The sequence below is a fragment of the Manis pentadactyla genome, chromosome 14 (assembly GCF_030020395.1).
Source record: "Manis pentadactyla isolate mManPen7 chromosome 14, mManPen7.hap1, whole genome shotgun sequence".
NCBI classification, from domain to species: domain Eukaryota; kingdom Metazoa; phylum Chordata; class Mammalia; order Pholidota; family Manidae; genus Manis; species Manis pentadactyla.
The window spans coordinates 60,803,029-60,823,024 of record NC_080032.1 but is presented as its reverse complement, the minus strand read 5'-3'; the positions used below and the strand labels follow the sequence as shown (position 1 = coordinate 60,823,024).

The window sequence follows — 19,996 nt, the reverse complement described above, 5'->3', positions numbered from 1 at the left end:
AACTGTTTTTGTCCAACAACAGCAAAGCTTAATGGGTGGGACAGATATCGTATGGCCTGCAAAACCTAAAAATTTAGCATCTGGCTCTTTACAAGGAAGATGTGCTAACCCCTGGCTTAGCATGTATTTGCTCAAACCAAGGGGTGAAATTCCTCCGAAGCACAGGTATGTGGCTAGGGCAGTTTCCAACCCAACTTAACCTTGTGGAGCCTCAGGTTTCCTCTTCTACAAAACAAGGACAATGTCACTTAATTCATAAGGTTGCTGTGAGCGTTAGATAAGATCTAGTCCACAGTAAGTGCTCAATAAGTGCCACTCTGCTATTACGTCAGATTTTTGCTCTATGTTATAACTTTGGTTTTTTTTTTTGAGAGGGCATCTCTCAAAAACATATGATCATATGGTTGTTAACAACAATAAAATTCTGTATAGGGGACTCAATGCACAATCATTAATCAACCCCAAGCCTAATTCTCAACAGTCTCCAATCTTCTGAAGCATAACGAACAAGTTTTTACATGGTGAACAAGTTCTTACATAGTGAATAAGTTCTCACATGGTGAACAGTGCAAGGGCACTCATATCACAGAAACTTTCGGTTTTGATCACGCATCATGAACTATAAACAATCAGGTCAAATATGATTATTTGTTTGATTTTTATACTTGATTTATATGTGAATCCCACATTTCTCCCTTATTATTATATTTAATAAAACGCTGAAGTGGTAGGTAGATGTAAGATGAAGGTAGAAAACATAATTTAGTGCTGTAAGAGGGCAAATGTAGATGATCAGGTATGTGCCTATAGACTAAGTATTAATCCAAGCTAGACAAGGGCAACAAAACATCCACGGATGCAGAAGATTTCTCTCAAAACAGGGGGGTTGAGGTTCTAAGCCTCACCTCTGTTGATCCCCAATCTCTCACCTGATGGCCCCCCTGCGACTGTGCCTGTCTTAGGTTGTTCCTCCCTTGAGGAATCTTACCCGTCTCTGGCTAACCAGTCATCTTCCGGGGCCATACAGGGAAATGTGAAGTTGGTAAGTGAGAGAGAAGCAATGCTGTTTGAAAAGGTTAGCTTTTTACTTCTTTGCAGATTTATGCCCTATGGCTTCTATGCCCAGCATTTGTCTTGAGGTATCTTTAACACTTGGAAGAATTATGATACTTGGTAATTTCGACACGAGGCACGAATTCTACTTAGGGGTTGTAATTATGAAGGAAGAAGAGAAGCTATAGAAGTAGCAGACGGAAGAAAACATGGGAAGATTGATTATTTCTTTGACATATCTTCTTGTAGTGTAACATAAGATGTATAGGTTTTAAATTACTAATTAAATTGTGCGCACACATTAACATAATAGGAATACAGCTACATAACCAAAGCAGACCTACAATTACCAGCCATCTCCAGTGAAACCAAGAAAACCAGTTAGGCACCCTAGGTATTTGTGAAAACTTATCAATAATATGATGGATATTGTCTAACTGAATTTGAATATTTTGAAAAAAATAAGACAGACTAAAACAACACATTCCTGCGAACTGTTCACATCCCATGTTATTTTAACAGTAGATAGTCTATAGTCGCAAGATTTTGGAGCGCTGCAACTTGCACTTCTCCTAATTCTTGGTTGAGTTCCGACAGTATAGATCCAGTCAAATTTGTTGTTTTACTGTATGCACAGGCCAGCTTAGATATCTCCTTCTTCATTCCAATGGCAAGTCCAGGGACCAGTGGGATGAATGCAGCTACAACTGCAACAGCACCAGGATCTTTGTTGAAGATTTTCGATGATCATCTTTGGGAATGACTCTTCCAGAGAATGTTGATGTTGGAAGTTCTTCTTCATATCGTATCTTAATTTGTTTTCTGGGTAGCCAAATTAGGCTTTGATCCTCTGTATAAACACAAACAAACTCTTTGCCCACACTTTGATATGCCCTTTATACCATTGTGAAGAACTTATTGGAGATCACCACACAGGAACTGCTTTTTTTTTCTTTAAGAGAAAGGAATATTATCAGAAAAATGTACTTCCATAGCTGATCATCTGACACCCTTTAAATGATCAAAATTAAGGATATTTAAAGCATCTATTAATCGGTGATTTGCAGTCAGTTTTATCCTATCAGGGAATAATCACCCTTTTCTTTCTTTTTTTTTTTGTTATCATTAATCTACAATTACATGAAGAACATTATGTTTACTAGGCTCTCCCCTATACCAGGTCCCCACCACAAACCCCCTTACAGTCACTGTCCATCAGCATAGCAAAATGTTGTAGAATCACTACTTGTCTTCTCTGTGTTGTACAGCCCTCCCCTTTCTCCCACCCCCTCATTATGCATGCTAATCATAATATCCCCGTACTTCTTCCCCCCCTTATCACTCCCTACCCAACCATCCTCCCCAGTCCCTTTCCCTTTGGTAACTGTTAGTCCATTCTTCGGTTCTCTGATTCTGCTGCTGTTTTGTTCCTTCAGTTTTTCCTTTGTTCTTATACTCCACAGATGAGTGAAATCATTTGGTATTTCTCTTTCTACACTTGGCTTATTTCACTGAGCATAATACCCTCCAGCTCCATCCATGTTGTTGCAAATGGTAGGATTTGCTTTCTTCTTATGCCTGAATAATATTCCATTGTGTATATGTACCACCTCTTCTTTATCCATTCATCTACTGATGGACACTTAGGTTGCTTCCATTTCTTGGCTATTGTAAATAGTGCAGCAATAAACATAGGGGTGCATCTGTCTTTTTGAAACTTGAGTGCTGCATTCTTAGGGTAAATTCCTAGGAGTGCAATTCCTGGGTCAAATGTTAAGTCTATTTTGAGCATTTTGAGGAACCTCCATACTGCTTTCCACAATGGTTGAACTAATTTACATTCCCACCAGCAGTGTAGGAGGGTTCCCCTTTCTCCACAACCTCGCCAACATTTGTTGTTGTTTGTCTTTTGGATGGTGGCAATCCTTACTGGTGTGAGGTGATACCTCATTGTGGTTTTAATTTGCATTTCTCTGATAATTAGCGATGTGGAGCATCTTTTCATGTGTCTGTTGGCCATCTGTATTTCTTTTTTGGAAAACCGTCTGTTCAGTTCCTCTGCCCATTTTTTAATTGGATTATTTGGTTCTTGTTTGTTGAGGTGGATGAGCTCTTTATATATTTTGGACGTCAAGCCTTTAACGGATCTGTCATTTACAAATATATTCTTCCATACTGTAGGGTACCTTTTTGTTCTATTGATGGTGTCTTTTGCTGTACAGAAGCTTTACAGCTTAATATAGTCCCACTTGTTCATTTTTGCTGTTGTTTTCCTTGCCCAGGGAGATATGTTCAAGAAGAGATCACTCATGTTTGTGTCTAAGAGATTTTTGCCTATGTTTTTTTCTAAGAGTTTTATGGTTTCATGACTTACATTCAGGTCTTTGATCCATTTTGAATTTACTTTTGTGTATGGGGTTAGACAATGGTCCAGTTTCATTCTCCTACATGTAGCTGTCCAGTTTTGCCAGCACCATCTGTTGAAGACACTGTCATTTCACCATTGTATGTCCATGGCTCCTTTATCAAATATTAATTGACCATATATGTTTGGGTTAATGTCTGGAGTCTCTAATCTGTTCCACTGGTCTGTGGCTCTGTTCTTGTGCCAGTAACAAATTATCTTGATTACTATGGCTTTGTAGTAGAGCTTGAAGTTGGGGAGTGAGATCCCTCCTACTTTATTCTTCTCTCTCAGGATTGCTTTGGCTATTCGGGGTCTTTGGTGTTTCCATGTGACTTTTTGAACTATTTGTTCCAGTTCGTTGAAGAATGTTGCTGGTAATTTGATAGGGATTGCATCAAATCTGTAGATTGCTTTGGGCAGGATGGCCATTTTGACGATATCAATTCTTCCTAGCCACGAGCATGGGATGAGTTTCCATTCGTTAATATCCCCTTTAATTTCTCTTAAGAGTGACTTGTAGTTTTCAGGGTGTAGGTCTTTCACTTCCTTGGTTAGATTTATTCCTAGGTATTTTATTCTTTTTGATGCAATTGTGAATGGAGTTGGTTTTCTGATTTCTCTTTCTATTGGTTCATTGTTAGTGTATAGGAAAGCCACAGATTTCTGTGTGTTAATTTTGTATACTGCAACTTTGCTGTATTCCAGTATCAGTTCTAGTAGTTTTGGAGTGGAGTCTTTAGGGTTTTTTATGTACAATATCATGTCATCTGCAAATAGTGACAGTTTAACCTCCAGTACTATGTTGAATAACAGTGGGGAGAGTGGGCATCCCTGTCTTGTTCCCGATCTCAGAGGAAAACTTTCAGCTTCTCACTGTTCAGTATAATGTTGGCTGTGGGTTTATCATATATGGCCTTTATTATGTTGAGGTACTTGCCCTCTATACCCATTTTGCTGAGAGCTTTTATCATGAATGAATGTTGAATTTTGTCAAATGCTTTTTCAGCATCTATGGAGATGATCATGTGGTTTTTGTCTTCCTTTCTGTTTATGTGGTGGATGATGTTGATGGATTTTTGAATGTTGTACCATCCTTGCATCCCTGGGATGAACCCCACTTGGTCATGGTGTATGATCCTTTTGATATATTTTTGAATTTGGTTTGCTAATATTTTATTGAGTATTTTTGCATCTACATTCATTAGGGATATTGGTCTGTAATTTTCTTTTTTGGTGGGGTCTTTGCCTGGTTTTGGTATTAGGGTGATGTTGGTTTCATAGAATGAGTTTGGGAGTATTCCCTCCTCTTCTATTTATTGGAAAACTTCAAGGAGAATGGGTATTATGTCTTCTCTGTGTGTCTGATAAAATTCCGAGGTAAATCTGTCCAGCCCGGGGGTTTTTTCTTGGGTAGTTTTTTGATTACTGTTTCAATTTCTTTGCTTGTAATTGGTTTAACTTTTGTGTTTCTTCCTTGGTCAGTCTTGGAAGGTTGTATTTTTCTAGGAAGTTGTCCATTTCTTCTAGGTTTTCCAGCTTGTTGGCATACAGGTTTTCATAGTAGTCTTTAATAATTCTTTGTATTTCTGTGGAGTCTGTCGTGATTTTTCCGTTCTCATTTCTGATTCTGTTGATTTGTGTTGACTCTCTTTTTCTCTTAATAAGTTTGGCTAGAGGCTTATCTATTTTGTTTATTTTCTCAAAGAACCAGCTCTTGGTTTCATTGATTTTTTCTATTGTTTTATTCTTCTCAATTTTGTTTATTTCTTCTCTGATCTTTATTATGTCCCTCCTTCTGCTGACTTTAGGCCTCATTTGTTCTTCTTTTTCCAGTTTCGATAATTGTGACATTAGACCATTCATTTGGGATTGTTCTTCCTTCTCTAAGTGTGCCTGGATCGCTATATACTTTCCTCTTAAGACTGCTTTCGCTGCATCCCACAGAAGTTGGGGCTTTGTGTTGTTGTTGTCATTTCTTTCCATATATTCCTTGATCTCTATTTTCATTTGTTCATTGATCCACTGATTATTTAGGAGCATGTTGTTAAGACTCCATGTGTTTGTGAGTCTTTTTGTTTTCTTTGTAGAATTTATTTTTAGTTTTATACCTTTGTGGTCTGAAACGTTGGTTGGTAGAATTTCAATATTCTGGAATTTACTGAGGCTCTTTTTGTGAGCTAGTACGTGGTCTATTCTGCAGAATGTTCCATGTGCACTTGAGAAGAATGTGTATCCTGTTGCTTTTGGGTGTAGAGTTCTATAGATGTTTATTAGGTCCATCTCTGTTCTACTGTGTTGTTCAGTGCCTCCGTGTCCTTACTTATTTTCTGCCCAGTGGATCTATCCTTTGTGGTGAGTAGAGTGTTGAAGTCTCCTAAAATGAATGTATTGCAGTGTATTTCCCCCTTTAGTTCTGTTAGTATTTGTTTCACATATGCTGGTGCTCCTGTGTTGGGTGCATATATATTTAGAATGGTTATATCCTCTTGTTAGACTGAGCCCTTTATCATTATGTAATGTCCTTGTTTATCTCTTGTTACTTTCTTTGTTTTGAAGTCTATTTTGTCTGATATTAGTACTGCAACCCCTGCTTTTTTCTCTCTGCTGTTTGCCTGAAATATGTTTTTCCATCCGTTGACTTTTAGTCTGTGCATGTCTTTGGGTTTGAGGTGAGTTTCTTGTAAGCAGCATATAGATGGGTCTTGCTTTTTATCCATTCTATTACTCTGTGTCTTTTGATTGGTGCATTCAGTCCATTTACATTTAGGGTGACTATTGAAAGATATGTACTTGTTGCCATTGCAGGCTTTAGATTCGTGGTTACCAAAAGTTCAAGGTTAGCCTCTTTAGTGTCCTACTGCCTAACTTAGCTCGCTTATTGAGCTGTTATATACACTGTCTGGAGATTCTTTTCTTCTCTCTCTTCTTATTTCCCCTCCTCCATTCTTTATATGTTTGTTGTTTTATTCTGTGCTCTTTCATGTTTTGTTTAACTGCTTTTAGTGGGTAGTTGAGTTTGTTTTTTTGCCTTTAGTTAGTATTTGGTTGGTCTGCTTTCTTTGCTGTGATTTTATTTTCTCTGGTGACATCTGTTTAGTTTTAGGAGTGCTCCCGTCTAGAACAGTCCCTCTAAAATACCCTGTAGAGGTGGTTTGTGGTAGGCAAATTCCCTCAACTTTTGCTTGTCTGGGAATTGTTTAATCCCTCCTTCATATTTAAATGATAATCGTGCTGGATACAGTATTCTTGGTTCAAGGCCCTTCTGTTTCATTGCATTAAATATATCATGCCATTCTCTTCTGGCCTGTAAGGTTTTTGTTGAGAAGTCTGATGATAGCCTGATGGGTTTTCCTTTATAGGTGACCTTTTTCTCTCTAGCTGCCTTTAAAACTCTTTCCTTGTCCTTGATCTTTGCCATTTTAATTATTATGTGTCTTGGTGTTGTCCTCCTTGGTTCTTTCTGTTGGGTGTTCTGTGTATTTCCGTGGACTGTTCAATTATTTCCTCCCCCCAGTTTGCGGAAGTTTTCAGCAATTATTTCTTCAAAGACACTTTCTATCCCTTTTTCTCTCTCTTCTTCTTCTGGTACCCCTATAATATGGATATTGTTCCTTTTGGATTGGTCACACAGTTCTCTTAATATTGTTTCATTCCTGGAGATCCTTTTATCTCTCTCTATGTCAGCTTCTATGCGTTCCTGTTCTCTGGTTTCAATTCCATCAATGGCCTCTTGCATCTTATCCATTCTGCTCATAAATCCCTCCAGAGTTTGTTTCTCTTCTGTAATCTCTTTCCAGGCGTCTGTAATCTCCCTCCGGACTTCATCCCTTAGCTCTTGTATATTTCTCTGCATCTCCGTCAGCATGTTTACGATTTTTATTTTGAATTCTTTTTCAGGAAGTCTGGTTAGGTCTGTCCGCTTCTCAGGTGTTGACTCTGTGATCTTTGTCTGCCTGTAATTTTGCCTTTTCATGGTGATAGAGATAGTTTGCAGAGCTGGCACGTGTGACGGCTGGAAGAACTTTCCTTCTTGTTGGTTTGTGGCCCTCCTCTCCTGGGCGAACAGCGACCTCTAGTGGCTTGTGCTGGGCAGCTGTGCGGAGACAGGGCTTCTGATTCCTGCCTGGCTGCTATGGAGTTAATCTTCGCTGTTGCTGTGGGCGTGGCCTGCCTCAGGCCGCTACTCTGATATGGTGGAGCGGCGTTGGAGGGGGAGCGGCCGGGAGGCTATTTATCTCTGTGAGGGGCCTCCATGCTCCCTGCTGCCCTGGGGGTTAGAGTGCTCAGAGTTCCCCCAATTCCCTGCTGCTGGACTAAGTGTCCCAGGACGCTTCCATCCGGTTTTGGGGTCCCTGTCCCTTTAAGACTTGCAAAAAGCACTCACAAAAAAAAAAAAAAGAAAAGAAAAAAAATTAAATAAATAATTTAAAGAAAAAAAGTCCACTCGCTTTTCTTTGTCCCTTGGCGCTGGCCTTAGGGACCTGCTCACAGGTCTTGCTGTCCTGTTTCCCTAGTATCCAGCACTCCAAGCATGCACTGTGTTTGCGCTCTGGTCCAGATGGCTGGGGCTGGGTGTTTAGGAGTCCTGGGCTCCCTCTCCCTCCCAGCTCCAACTCCTGTCCTCCCACCGGGAGCTGGGTTGAGGGGCACTAAGGTCCCGCCAGGCCGGGGCTTGTATCTTACCCCCTTCGCGAGGCACTGAGTTCTCGCAGGTGTGTATGTGGTCTGGATGTTGTCCTGTGTCCTCTGGTCTGTATTCTAGGAAGAGTTGTCTTTGTTATATTTTCATAAATACATGTGGTTTTGGGAGGAGATTTCCCCTGCTCTACTCACGCCGCCATCTTGGCTCCACCTTCCTATAACTTTTTTAATACTACAAACAAATGTATTACCCTAATTTTGTCTTCATTGACAAGACTAATGATTTCAACATATTATCATCTTGTAAAAACTTCTTCATAGCCTTTCTAAACCTAGACATTTCTAGAATTCCCCTTGTATTAAATAAATCCTCAATTTTTTTTATTTTCATTGATATTGAAACATTGTTGAAATATGTTACCACATAGCCAGTTGCAGTATCATTTAGGGAATAACTACTGTGTGCCAGAAACTACATTAAGTGCCTTACAAATTATCTCCCAATGAACCTACACTCCCATTTTACAGAACTCTCTGACACTCGGAGGCGAGGCTCTGTGCTTCAGGTCACACAGCCAGCGGGGGAAGGGGCTACACTTCAATCACAAGCCACAGTCCCCTCCACCTCCACATGTGAAACTGCACCACTGACTATATATTTATTCACACAGTCAGCACAGAGTCTGGAATTTTCAGTATTATGGAGTTTCAGGAAGTCTGCCAAGAACCCTTGCAGTCAAATACCAAATGCAGTTCCTTTGGTATTTTGCATTAGCAAAATGTCCCAGCCAGTAATGGATTCTGGAAAAAACCCTAAGAGTTGATTATAGTATATATTATGAAAAAGAATCAGCAGATTTCATTATGTCCAAACTAATTACATTGTCAGGTGGTTAGGGCAATAGCTTTTAATACAGTAATTTTCTCTCAGTCAACTGACAATAGATTCACCTTGTCCAAATCTTAACTGTCAATATTGGAAGGCCCTATTTTCACATGTTCTGAGACACAGAGAACACATCCAGCTAGAGTAAAACATTGCCCCTGGGAAAAGGCACATAAAGGTCCAATTAAAACTGCCAGACAGAATCCTCTCATGCCCGTCCCATCTCATCTGAGGGGAAGTGAGAGTGTTCCAGCTCAGGCTGTCCTCTACCTGACGACTGACACAAAATGGAACTAACTTAACTGAAGCTAGAGAATGAAAATCCACTTCCTAAGAAGCGCATTTAGTAGAGGCAGAATAAAAAGAGAATTGCTTGGGGAAAAAGAGAGACAATGAGAAGGAAAAGAATGAACTGATCATTTGGCCCCAAAGAATGCAGTAAAGAAAATTCCTTTAGAGTGAGCAGCCCTCCTCGTTTTGCCTCACAGAGCAAAGCAAAAACATCCTTTTGAGTGACCCAAACAGAAAGGTTATTTTAAATATATGATTTGATCCAGAAGCTAAAGATTCCATTTATTCTTTATAGATATAAAGTAATAGACATTACTCAGAATCTAAGTTAATGAAAATTCTCCCTCTCGCCTGATTCTCCTTTTCTCAGGGTTTCATTTTCTCTCCTCAGGAATGTTACTTATTCTCCGTCTCTTTCTTGTGTGCAGATGAAAGCACATTCTTTTGCCTAACAATACAAATAAATATTTCCACTCCCTTTCCATGGGATAAAATTCATATTCATTTGTACTTTGCTAAAATGTCTGATGTCTTCAACTGCTCACCCTAAAAATAATTAGAATATAATCAGTATCAGCTGTTCTTGTTTATATGCACACATGACATCCAGAATATCTGGAATAGATATTCTGATAAAAAGTGAGAAGAAAAGAGGAGACTAGAGATCTAAAGCTGGATTTCACTTTTGACTATATAACTTACCTGTCAGGTGACCTAAGATAGATATATTATGCCCTCTCTTAGCCTTAATTTCCTTATCTATAAAGTAAAGATAATGACACCAGCCCGGCTTTCTTCATAGTTATAAAGCTCAAAAGAGATCAAATACATGAAAGCACTAAGAACACTGCAAAGGTTACATGATGGAAGCCATTATTACTGATCATTTTATTTAGTCATATCTTCCCTTAAAAACACAGCTTGAGAACAACCCAGTCAAAACATTCCCCTCTACTTTGCCTCTAGCTTATATGACATATCAAATCACCAGAACAAAATTACACTATATTTCAACAGGGAAACAAGTCAATCCTCTATTACACTTATTTCATTCTAAAACCTACTTTCAAAGGTGAACTGTAGATTTATTGAGGTTTCTTCCTCCAAAGCTAAATAGCAATGATTTATTTTTCCAGAAGCCTGCCTGAAAAATAACTCGTTTTCTTCTTACAGTCCTATATTCTATACATTAATTATCATAGGAAAAAAATTAGAACTTATAGCAATCATAGTTCATATTCTAAAAATACATATTGCACATGATAAAAGTAGATATTAGAATTTAGATTATTATATTCTACCCTAAAACTCAAAACCACCAAATTTTAATAGTGGGAAAGGAATATTAAGAGATTAAAATGTAGAATATCATTGGAAGGCCCCCTAAGAAACCTACCAATGAATAAAGTAGGTGACATGGGGACAGTGAGAAATAAAGACATACTTTTCATTGAATATCATTTTGTATTTTGAAATCTGAGCATGTACAGTTAAAAATGTTAGTTTCTTAATTCATTGTAAATCACTGAAGGACTCCAAAGAAGCCCTCATTTTCCAGAGGAGAAAACTGAAGCCTAAGAAGCAGATGAGCTGCTCAAGATCACACTGCCAGAGAATGAAAAAGCTGGGAGTAGAACTCAAGAAGCCACCGGACGCTTCCAGTGTTTTTTTCCCCCCTCACCACAATGCCTTGTGGTGAAACAGCATCTTATGAACAATAAAAAGTATTACCATAATCCTTTTCAGAACTGTGGTCTTCCTGAGGTCCTGGTAACACACGTGATAGAGTGCTAGTTGTTAATGCTTTCACAGAGGTCCCAGGGCAAAAGGACAGAGATGACAGTCCTCACCATCAAGCCCACACCAAGCATTAAGCAAGTGAATGGAGACAGCACACCAACCAGCATGTGGATAATGTGTCTGAAAGTGGACTTAAGCTTTAACCAGGCCAGGAAGAGTTTACAGCTTTCATTATTACTAACAGGAAGGATGCCTGATGAGGCAGAATAGATTTAGTAGTTCAAAGAGCTTATTCCTAGTGAATTGACTCCGAGGAAATACAGCAAAAGCAGACTACAGGAGATTCCAGTTTGAAAGAAGCCTCAACATTCCACTGTGCAATTACTCTCGAACAGAAAACTAAGGGAATCATCAAGGCCCCGTCTAGTCCTAAAATTCTCAAATAAGGAGAAGCAAGACAGTTTCAACTCCTCCTCTGATGACTTCAAGCATACTTTTCCGGCTGGTAAGAAGAAATGTTAACCGCTCTCAATAGGTACAAATGCAGGGGAAACAGCAGAGTTTCCACAGCAAAGATAAGAGAAGTCAGAATTAAAAACTATGCCCAAAAATGTCTGAGTCTGTCTGCTTGGAACAAGGGATCCTGGAAGAAAGGGGGATTATTACACAGTTATTGTTTCCTTTCTACATGTGTATGTAGCCTTCACATTTCAAGAAATACATGTGTGTCAGACATTATTAGGCCTTTACTGCAGTTTTTGCTGTTAGCCAAACATACTGTCGTCATACTTTTTAGTTTACCTAAGGATTTTTAAGCACTGGATAAGTCGTTTGCCAACAATGCTGTTCTGATGGAATATTTTAAAAAGAGAGAACATGAGAGTGGATAACAAGCCTGGCCAAACCATGACTTCCAGGTTCATATTTCTGAAGAGAAGCCATGGTATACGGATAAACCACAGACGAGGACCCTCTTAGTCAACTCTGGGTCACAAGGTCACATCACACTGAGAAGTCTCACCACACCTTCAATTCCCGATCATGAACAAAAGGCAAGAGGGCGCTGAAGTTCCAGCACCAGCTAACCGATGTCATCTCCAGGAAATCTATAGTGTACAATACCTAGCGTCAACAAAGGTGAGACGGCTGTTTTAAATTCCACCTCCAATTTTCACTAAATATTTCATATTTGGAAAAAAACATTTGAAGTTTATTTGTTAACAACTTTTCTACTTTGTCGAAAATAAATCTGCCTCATGGTAAAACAGTCACACAATTCAAATAAGAAAACAAATTACAGGAGATTTAAGTCAGATGTTATGCTTCACATTGAAAGGTGTAATATCAAAAACTCTATCGATGTGTTTCATCAAAAACATTAAGCACACAACCTGGAGCCAAAAAAGCAAGAGACTTGTCACTTCCTCTCCGTGACAAATGAGTTAAACACTGACAGAAGCTGTATTAACATTACCTAGGACAGGAGAAACATTTGGTGACTCACACATTTCCCTTTAATATCAATTTTAAAATTAAAGAGCTGTTTTCTCAGGGAAAAAAAAGAGGGAAAACATTCTAAATTATCCCTTTAAACTTCAGATCCAATAAATTAAATACCATTTTGCCTCCTTGGTTTCAATTTCAAAGCCAATTCCATTTTTTTCGCCCCAAATCGCGAGTCATATCAATCATCTGTACCCATGAAATTTACTACCTTAAAACCATTCAGCTGAGGTTTAGGGTGTGCCTGCAGCTGAACAAATACCATCTGAATTTTAACTCTATCTCCTTCTAACACCTTCCATATTTATTTACTTATAAATGTGGATTATTTTTCTCTAGACGTGAAAAAAAAGTGCAGTGAACAAATTTCACGGAGCGCAGTTATCACGTAAATAAAACCAGATGAAATCGGAAAATGAGTGTTCTCTACCCCAACGCCTCGTTCATGACAAGGATTTTAAATGGCTCAAAAACGTTTCAATACCTATAGCCTAAATACCAGACTAAATCCTTACATGCTAACTCTTTACTCGCCGGGGTAATGGAATAAAGAGCGGGGGGATACAGTCGGCATGACTGAAATACTCAAGTAATGCCGAAGTTAAGTCGACGATTTGACGCCGCTCCGCATTAACTTTTCATCAACCTTGCTAACAAGAAAGTGACAAGCTGAGATTTCGGATCGTTTTATTTCCCAAGCTGTTCCTCTGGCGGAGGCTGAGTTAAGCGGTGCTCAAACAAGGGGTACGGTACACTGCAAATAACACAGTCCTGAGTAAGATTATTCCTACAAAGCAGGAAAAAGCAAAAGAAGAATTGTTTTGCATTTCTGCCCTCGGACTCCGTTCCAGAATCCAGCACTGCCTGCCAAAAGCAACGCAGTAGAACCAGTCAGTAAATAACACCCACAGTCTTCCGGCTGGACGCCCCGAGAAAGCCTTCCTCCAGCCTAGTCAGGACTCGCCGCGGCAGCGCGAGAGAGGCACGGCCCACCAGGGCAAGACGAGTTCGCAACGAAAACCACAAGTGTCCCAAGCAGGGACCCGAAATGAAGTCCCTGCTCCTGCGCACGCTGCAGGGCCGCGGCTCCCCACCGCTCGCCTGCAAAAAGGGGGTCCCACGGCGGACTGGGGAGAGGGGACTCGCTTCCTGCAACGAACCAGTCCCTCCCCGTCCGACCCGTGCTCAACTCCCGCTGTTGCGAGCTCGCAGACGGTCCCGCCACGGTCTCCGCTCCGCCCCGCTCAGCACGAGACCAGCCGACACCCCCTCTGACCTGTCCTCGCAGGGGTCCAGTCGGCAGCGTGACTCCTCCATCGCGATCGCCGCTGTGAGCGACCGCGTCTAGATCCCGACCCCGCGGGTAGGGAGGCAAGCCTGGCCAGCAGCCGGGCCCCGCCCCCTAACAACCGCACCACGCACTGTCGCCGTTGCCCATTGGTCTGTGTGCCAGCCTCTCGCCTCTCATTGGCTATTGCCGCCGCCCGGCGTTGCGGGAGGGTTTCTAAGGGGAGAATGAACAGGGCGTAAAAGGCGCCTACGCCCTAGCTGGGTGACGCATTAGGGTTTGGCTCCCGGTGCGGTGCACCGGAAAGATACCCCGGGCGGAAGGCTGTGCTTGCCTCAGCTGCTTCACTCCCGGCGGCTGGAAAGCCAGTCGGGGAGCCACCCATCCCCCACTACCCGCCACACACGAAGCAGCCTTCCCGCACTTCCGGCTGTTTGTACCCAGAGACCACCCAGAGGGCTTCCAGAGGTCTGTAATGTGAGCACCTACAGACCTCTGCCGCCTGCCTCAGGTCGGCCCCTTCCGGTCACCAGGGCCTTCCTGGGAACCACATTGGTTCCTTCTCCAGCAGTCATTCCCCGTTAAAAGCACCTTTCATAGTTACCTAGTTGGCTCTCCAACTGCGCGAAACTTGAGGCTCCCCTACTCCAAGCCTGAGCGGTGAGAGCCCTCCTAACACCAGCTCTACAGACTCTCCTAAGAATCTTTTCCATTTACATCTCTACAGCCTGTGGCCCATCTTCAAACATTCACACACATTTTAAACAGTTACTACAAGAAACGATTTTCTCACTCTATTTAATATTTACAGATTTCTTTGGCTGGAAATAAAAAATCAAAACACAGCAAACCAGATAACCTAGTATCTCTCTCCCCTTCACCTCCCTGATCCCATCGTATTCACTAAAACAGGGCTTGCTGCCTCATTTTCATCTTGCTCTTCCCGCAGATGAGCCAAGGTTGCAGAGGTGGAAGTTCAATTATCAAAACTCAGAGTTTGATTTTTTTCATCCAACAGGTCAGAGGAAGCTGCCCATGAGCCTGACACAGAGCTGGTATTCAAAAATGTGGAGTGAATTAGTTTGAGAGAGGTGATTAAAGGATTAATGAGTTGGAGTTAAAGAAAACAATTTAAAAAGACTTCTGTGGAGGGAGCAGTATTGCTGCATGATTGGCAGTCAGAAGCAGGATTCTCTGAAAACTTCCTGCAATCATTTATTTACATACATCTTAATCAGTTACTACAAGATACTTTTAAATTTTTTAACAGTACAAGAGAAATAGAAGTCAACTGTTTATGACACTAAAAACTGTTTATGACAAGAAATTTTTGAAAAGCAGATAAATCTGGGAATGGAATTCCCTTATGACTCCAAGACTGTAATTAAAATCTTTTTTCTATTGATGTTATTGGTATTATTTCCATTCTATCCTATTGATATACTCTCCTGTGAGCTGGAAGAGTGACTTTAGCAACGTGATGAAAACCAGCAATCAATTTCTTGAGACCATTGATGTCTGAGAAACCCAGTCAGTTCTTCGCAAGGAATGGGCTTTTGCTCAGCCTCCCTCTCTCCCTGAGGTAAGTAAACAGGTGCCGTCGTCTCCTCCATGTGACCTTTATCCCATACTTCTCCTCAGGAGTGTCTTTAACCAGAACAGGCCCAGGCTCTGGACTCTTGGGAGTGCTTGTATGAAAACAGTTTAGAAAGCTGTTTTCCCTCTGATCTGGGGAAATGGGCCCCTCCTGCACAGAAGATGACTCTGGGGTCTGGATATCAGGTGGAATGAACACATAAGGTAAGTTTTGAAGTGCATGTGCTGACAGCTCCCCAGAGCTCTGGGGACTGAGCATTGGAACTAAGGGCCTTCGAGAACTGTCCTTTTTTGATTGATTGGGGCACTCCCTGGTTAAAGGGATTCCAAGTGTGGCTGAACTGGAAGAAGACTGTGGATTCTCAAACATTAGATGTGGAAACTTGGAAGTGGTACATTTTCGACTTGAATGTCTTGCCTGGTCTCGCTTATGACATTTCCGGTTGACTGGGAACCAGCTTTCTGTGGGTATATCAAACTGAGGTGACACCTAAGGATCCAAAGGAAAAAAAAGTGAGGACAGCTGATGACCAGGAACTTGAGGGAGAAAATGACATTACTGACTAGAACCCTAAATGGGCACTATGGTAATGGACACAAAACAAAAATACCTGTCTAATGGGATATTACTAGAAACGGACATGACTTTGGACAAGTTATTCAATCTCTCTGACTTCCAATCTCCTCATTGTAAGAAAGGGGACAATGCCTCTTTCACCTAATCACACCATACAACTGCAACTTGTTTATCTCTAAACTTTAAGGGCAGAGACCTTACTTACTCACCACTAATCTCCAGCACCTAGGGGAGTGCCTGGCATAACGAAGGGCCCCAGGAGAGAATGAATGGCTGCATGCAAGAATAGGAAGTGAGGTCCTGTACGGACAGCAACTAGCATAGGACCTGGCATATAACAAGTTCTCAATAAATGCTCATTCTTCTTCTCATCTACAGGATTCAAACATTCGTTTCTCCTATAGTCCTGAACCAGGTATTATGGTTCTTCTAAACAACCGTGAATGAGTAATATTTACTAAGGACTCTTAAGCAGAGCTTACGTTTTTGTCTGACCCATTTGCCATTCTACTTCCCTGACATGTTCTCTTCGCAAGGCTTTTAAACTGTCAAAATATGACATACACCATTTCTGTGGGTTTTTTTCAAGGTTCAACCTAATAAGCAGTAAATAGCTAAATACTCTACCAATCTCATGAAGCTTAAGAAACAACCTCATTTTTTTTACTGGTTCTGCCATTTTTGTCTCAGTTACTGGTTTATATTGAACTTTGAGAGGAATGTGGAGGGAAAGACTCTAATTCCAACCAACCCATGCCTCCATTTGGACTTAGGAAAAGAAGATATACCAGAGAACAGGGCTGACAAGACAGTAAGAATATATTATGTCCTTGTCCTGCCCCCCAAATCTTATTCTTTGGAGGCTCTGGTTCAAGGAGCATAAGAGTCAGCATTGTGAGAAACCTAACAAATTCAAATCAAATCCCATGACCTACCCAGGAAGTGACCGTGTCGTGGTCAATGGGCTTGCTAGCCACCTGTCTAGTGTAAGTGATGGGAAGCTGTGGAGATCCATAGCCGTGTTTGGGGCCCTCCAGTGGTTGTTGGTGAAATACCAGCTGGGCTTTCTGGGAACCTTGGCGGCGTTTTTTTCTGGGAGGCATCAATAGGTGAGTGAAGAGCAGTTAGCAACCACATGATGCTGGTGGTAGTCAGGTGGAGGGAAAGGCTCCAGTTCCAACCCATGCCTGCAGAGAAATAAATGCTAGGAGAAAATAATTCCCACAATTCCCCAGCTCTTCCTCATACTCTGCCAACCAGTTCTACTACCAACTACCACCCCAACCTCAAGGCTGCTGGGAGCAGCTTCCTATAGCTACACCACCAAGTAAAAACATGCAATAACAGTCGTTCAATGAACATCCATCGAGCACGTGTTAAGTGCCATGCTGGGTGTTGGGAATTGAAAGATGGATAACCATTTATTCTATGATCATTTCTGGAGTGCCAAGCACTGGAAGGATCACAGAAGTCAGACTGCTCCTGTTTTCAGAGAGCTGACGGTCTAGCAGAGAGAGACAGACAACTACAACAGTGGGAAGAATGCTTCAGTGACCTCAGGGGAGGCTTTCTGCAGACGGTGACATCTGACCTAGGTATGGAAGGAAGAATGGAGAACAAGCAACAGTAGAAAGATGTGAGAGGAACGCTGATGGACAGTGACTGTAATGGGGTATCTGGTGGGGACTTGATAATGGGGGGAATCTAGTAACCACAATGTTGCTCATGTAATTGTATATTAATGATACCAAAAAAAAAAAAAAGATGTGAGAGGAGAATATTCCAGGCTGTGCGAATAGTAAGAGCAGAGACCACTACGTGGGAATACGTCTGACTTGTTGAAGAGAGAGTAACGCCAGTATGGCTGAACTGGAGAGTAGCGGGATCTGAGACAGTTCATATGACACAGGGCTTCAGAGGTGAGGTTAAGGACTCTAGATTTAATTATTCTCAGTGTGACAGAAGCCATTGAAAGATTCTGGACAGGAAAATGATATCTTCTGATTTATACGTTTAAAAGATAAGGCGCTTTGTGAGAAAAGGTGGATTGGGGAGAGGAGGAGGAGAAAGTAGCAGGGAGCAGTTAGCAGGCTCCAGTGAAAAGCGTGGAAATTAACCAGTCTCAACGGGCAGTTCACCAATCCTACTGTTTCCTCCATCAACTCATTTTCCACAAAGATTATCTTAAAACTTTCCCACTTTCTTAGAACTTTAGAACTCCCCTTCTCTTTCAACAATTGACTTTACTTCCTACTTCACAAAGGATACAGGAGATGTTAAAGGAAATACTCCCATTTTCCAGAAATCAAACATAAAACCTACATATATCTGCTATACATCCTCTTTCTGCTGTAATTAGAGGTCCGTCCCTTTTGCTGTCTAAGGCCTTCCCCTCTGGCCAGGCTTTGGAGCCTTCCTCACTCTATGCACCTTTCTTAGGCAACCATCCTCTCATGTTTCAATAACCACCTAGAAGTAGATGGCTAGTATTTACATATTCGGCTTAGAATTCTCAGCACCCCAAACCCACACATACACTGCCTGCTTGAGAGCAACTAGATGCCGCCGCAACTGCACCTCCAATTCAACATGTGTAAAACTGAATTCGTTATCATTTCCCCTGTACCTGCTACATAAAACTGACTATCTTCCAGGGCCCTTGCTCAGGGAATTGGTATTGCCATTCATCCAATGATGCAACCAGAAATCTTGACATTTTCTTTTCCCCCCTCCCATTCAACCCAACACCAAGCCCTGTCAATGTGACCTCTTACACGTGTTTCTAATAATGCCCCTTTCTCCTCTCCCTCTCCCCCTCTCTCCACCACCCTTCAAGTTTCAATAGTTCTGGCCTGGAGTATTGCAATAGTCTAACCTGTCACCCTAATCCACTCTGGCACCTCCTGCAGAGGGCCCTTTTAAAAAGGCAAATCTGATCTTGACTCACTTGTGCTTAAATTTTTGGATTTTGGAGTAAGGACCAAATTCCCTCAGCTCTGGCTAAGGTCCTGCCTCCTCTGGTTCCAACCTCACCTCACACCACACTCCATTCAGGTCTCAGCTCAGTGGCCTCAGCTATTCTTCAGCCTTTGTACACACCATGCTTCCTCCTGTCACACGGCCTTTGCACACCTTATTCCCTTAACTTTGAGAATTTCCCTCCCTTCTTTGCGTAAGGGCATCGCATCTCAGACCAAGCTTTGGTTCATCAGAAAAGCCTTTCCTGAACTACAGACGGCAAGACTCCCTTGTAGCTGCTCAAAGGTATAGCTGACCTCTAATGTATCATTTCACAATTGTAATTCTCCAGTCGCTGATTCTTGAGAAAGTCTGCGCTCCCCTCTCCTCGCAGTTAGACTGTAAACTCAGGAGAAGGAAGGACGTCCTCGGCCACTGTATCCTGGCAGGGCCTGGCACACAGTGAGTGCTCGACAAAACGCGTGGATAAGTTAATAAACAAAGTACTTTATTATATATGAGATATATAAAGAGACTGGAGTCGTATCATGAGGTTTCGGGCCTGAAGTGGGGCTTTCGGTGTGCAGTTGTTAATGGCGCTAACTTGGACAAGATTACACGCTGCCCTCAAAGAACTCGCATTCTAGTCGGGGAAACCAGATGACCGATCGCTGGAGGTCAGGGAAGCACCATCTCCCCTGGGAGGGAAATCAAGCCGGGTGGGCTTTAAAACTGGGTGAGGGTCCCCCCAGACGGGGAAGCGTCGCCCGGAGTGATTAGGGCAGCGCCCCGGACCGCGCAAGGAAGCCCGCCGCGAGGCCTCCACAGGCGCCGCCGTCCCCCGCGTCCCCCGCGGTCCCCGCCCGCCGCGGCCGCCTGGGCCCCTGGCGCCGCTCCCCACGAGCCGGCAGCGAAACCTTACCCGCCCGGCGGCTCCCCTGCCGCCGCTCCTCCCGGCCGCCGCGGCGCTAGGCCTGGAACGCGGAGACAAGGGCCGCGCCGATTGGCGACGCTCCGTCACGTGACCGCAACGCTCCGCCGGCGCCAATTTCAAAC

General features: G+C 42.3%; 2 protein-coding genes across 6 annotated transcripts in view; both read right to left on the bottom strand.

Moving 5' to 3' along the window:
- The window catches only part of TULP3 (TUB like protein 3), a 90,466-nt gene extending 76,554 nt beyond the window's left edge, over positions 1–13,912 (bottom strand). For all 5 annotated transcript variants that reach the window (XR_008993577.1, XM_036908163.2, XM_036908176.2 and 2 more), the window contains exon 1: positions 13,798–13,912. Coding sequence is in view for 4 of the 5 variants with exons in the window: in XM_036908163.2 (XP_036764058.2) it covers positions 13,798–13,838 (41 nt within the window). In the remaining variant the exon portion in view is untranslated. The remainder of the gene's footprint in view (positions 1–13,797) is intronic.
- Positions 13,913–14,999: 1,087 nt separating this feature from the next.
- On the bottom strand, positions 15,000–19,987 carry RHNO1 (RAD9-HUS1-RAD1 interacting nuclear orphan 1). The gene is made up of 3 exons (XM_036908149.2): positions 19,863–19,987; positions 16,918–17,169; positions 15,000–15,895 (listed from the first exon to the last, which is right to left on the bottom strand). Exons 2-3 carry the CDS (start codon positions 17,083–17,085, stop codon positions 15,341–15,343), a joined length of 723 nt encoding a protein of 240 aa, XP_036764044.2. The 5' UTR covers positions 17,086–17,169; positions 19,863–19,987; the 3' UTR covers positions 15,000–15,340.
- Positions 19,988–19,996: the final 9 nt, after the last annotated feature.

Bases quoted from the DNA above. Each gene is read 5' to 3' on its own strand.
- RHNO1 (XM_036908149.2), bottom strand. From the start codon at position 17,085: ATGCCTCCCAGAAAAAAACGCCGCCAAGGTTCCCAGAAAGCCCAGCTG. The intron at 15,896-16,917 runs GTAGGTCATGGG...TTGGATCCTTAG, and splicing joins ACGACACGGTCACTTCCTGG to GTGTCACCTCAGTTTGATAT.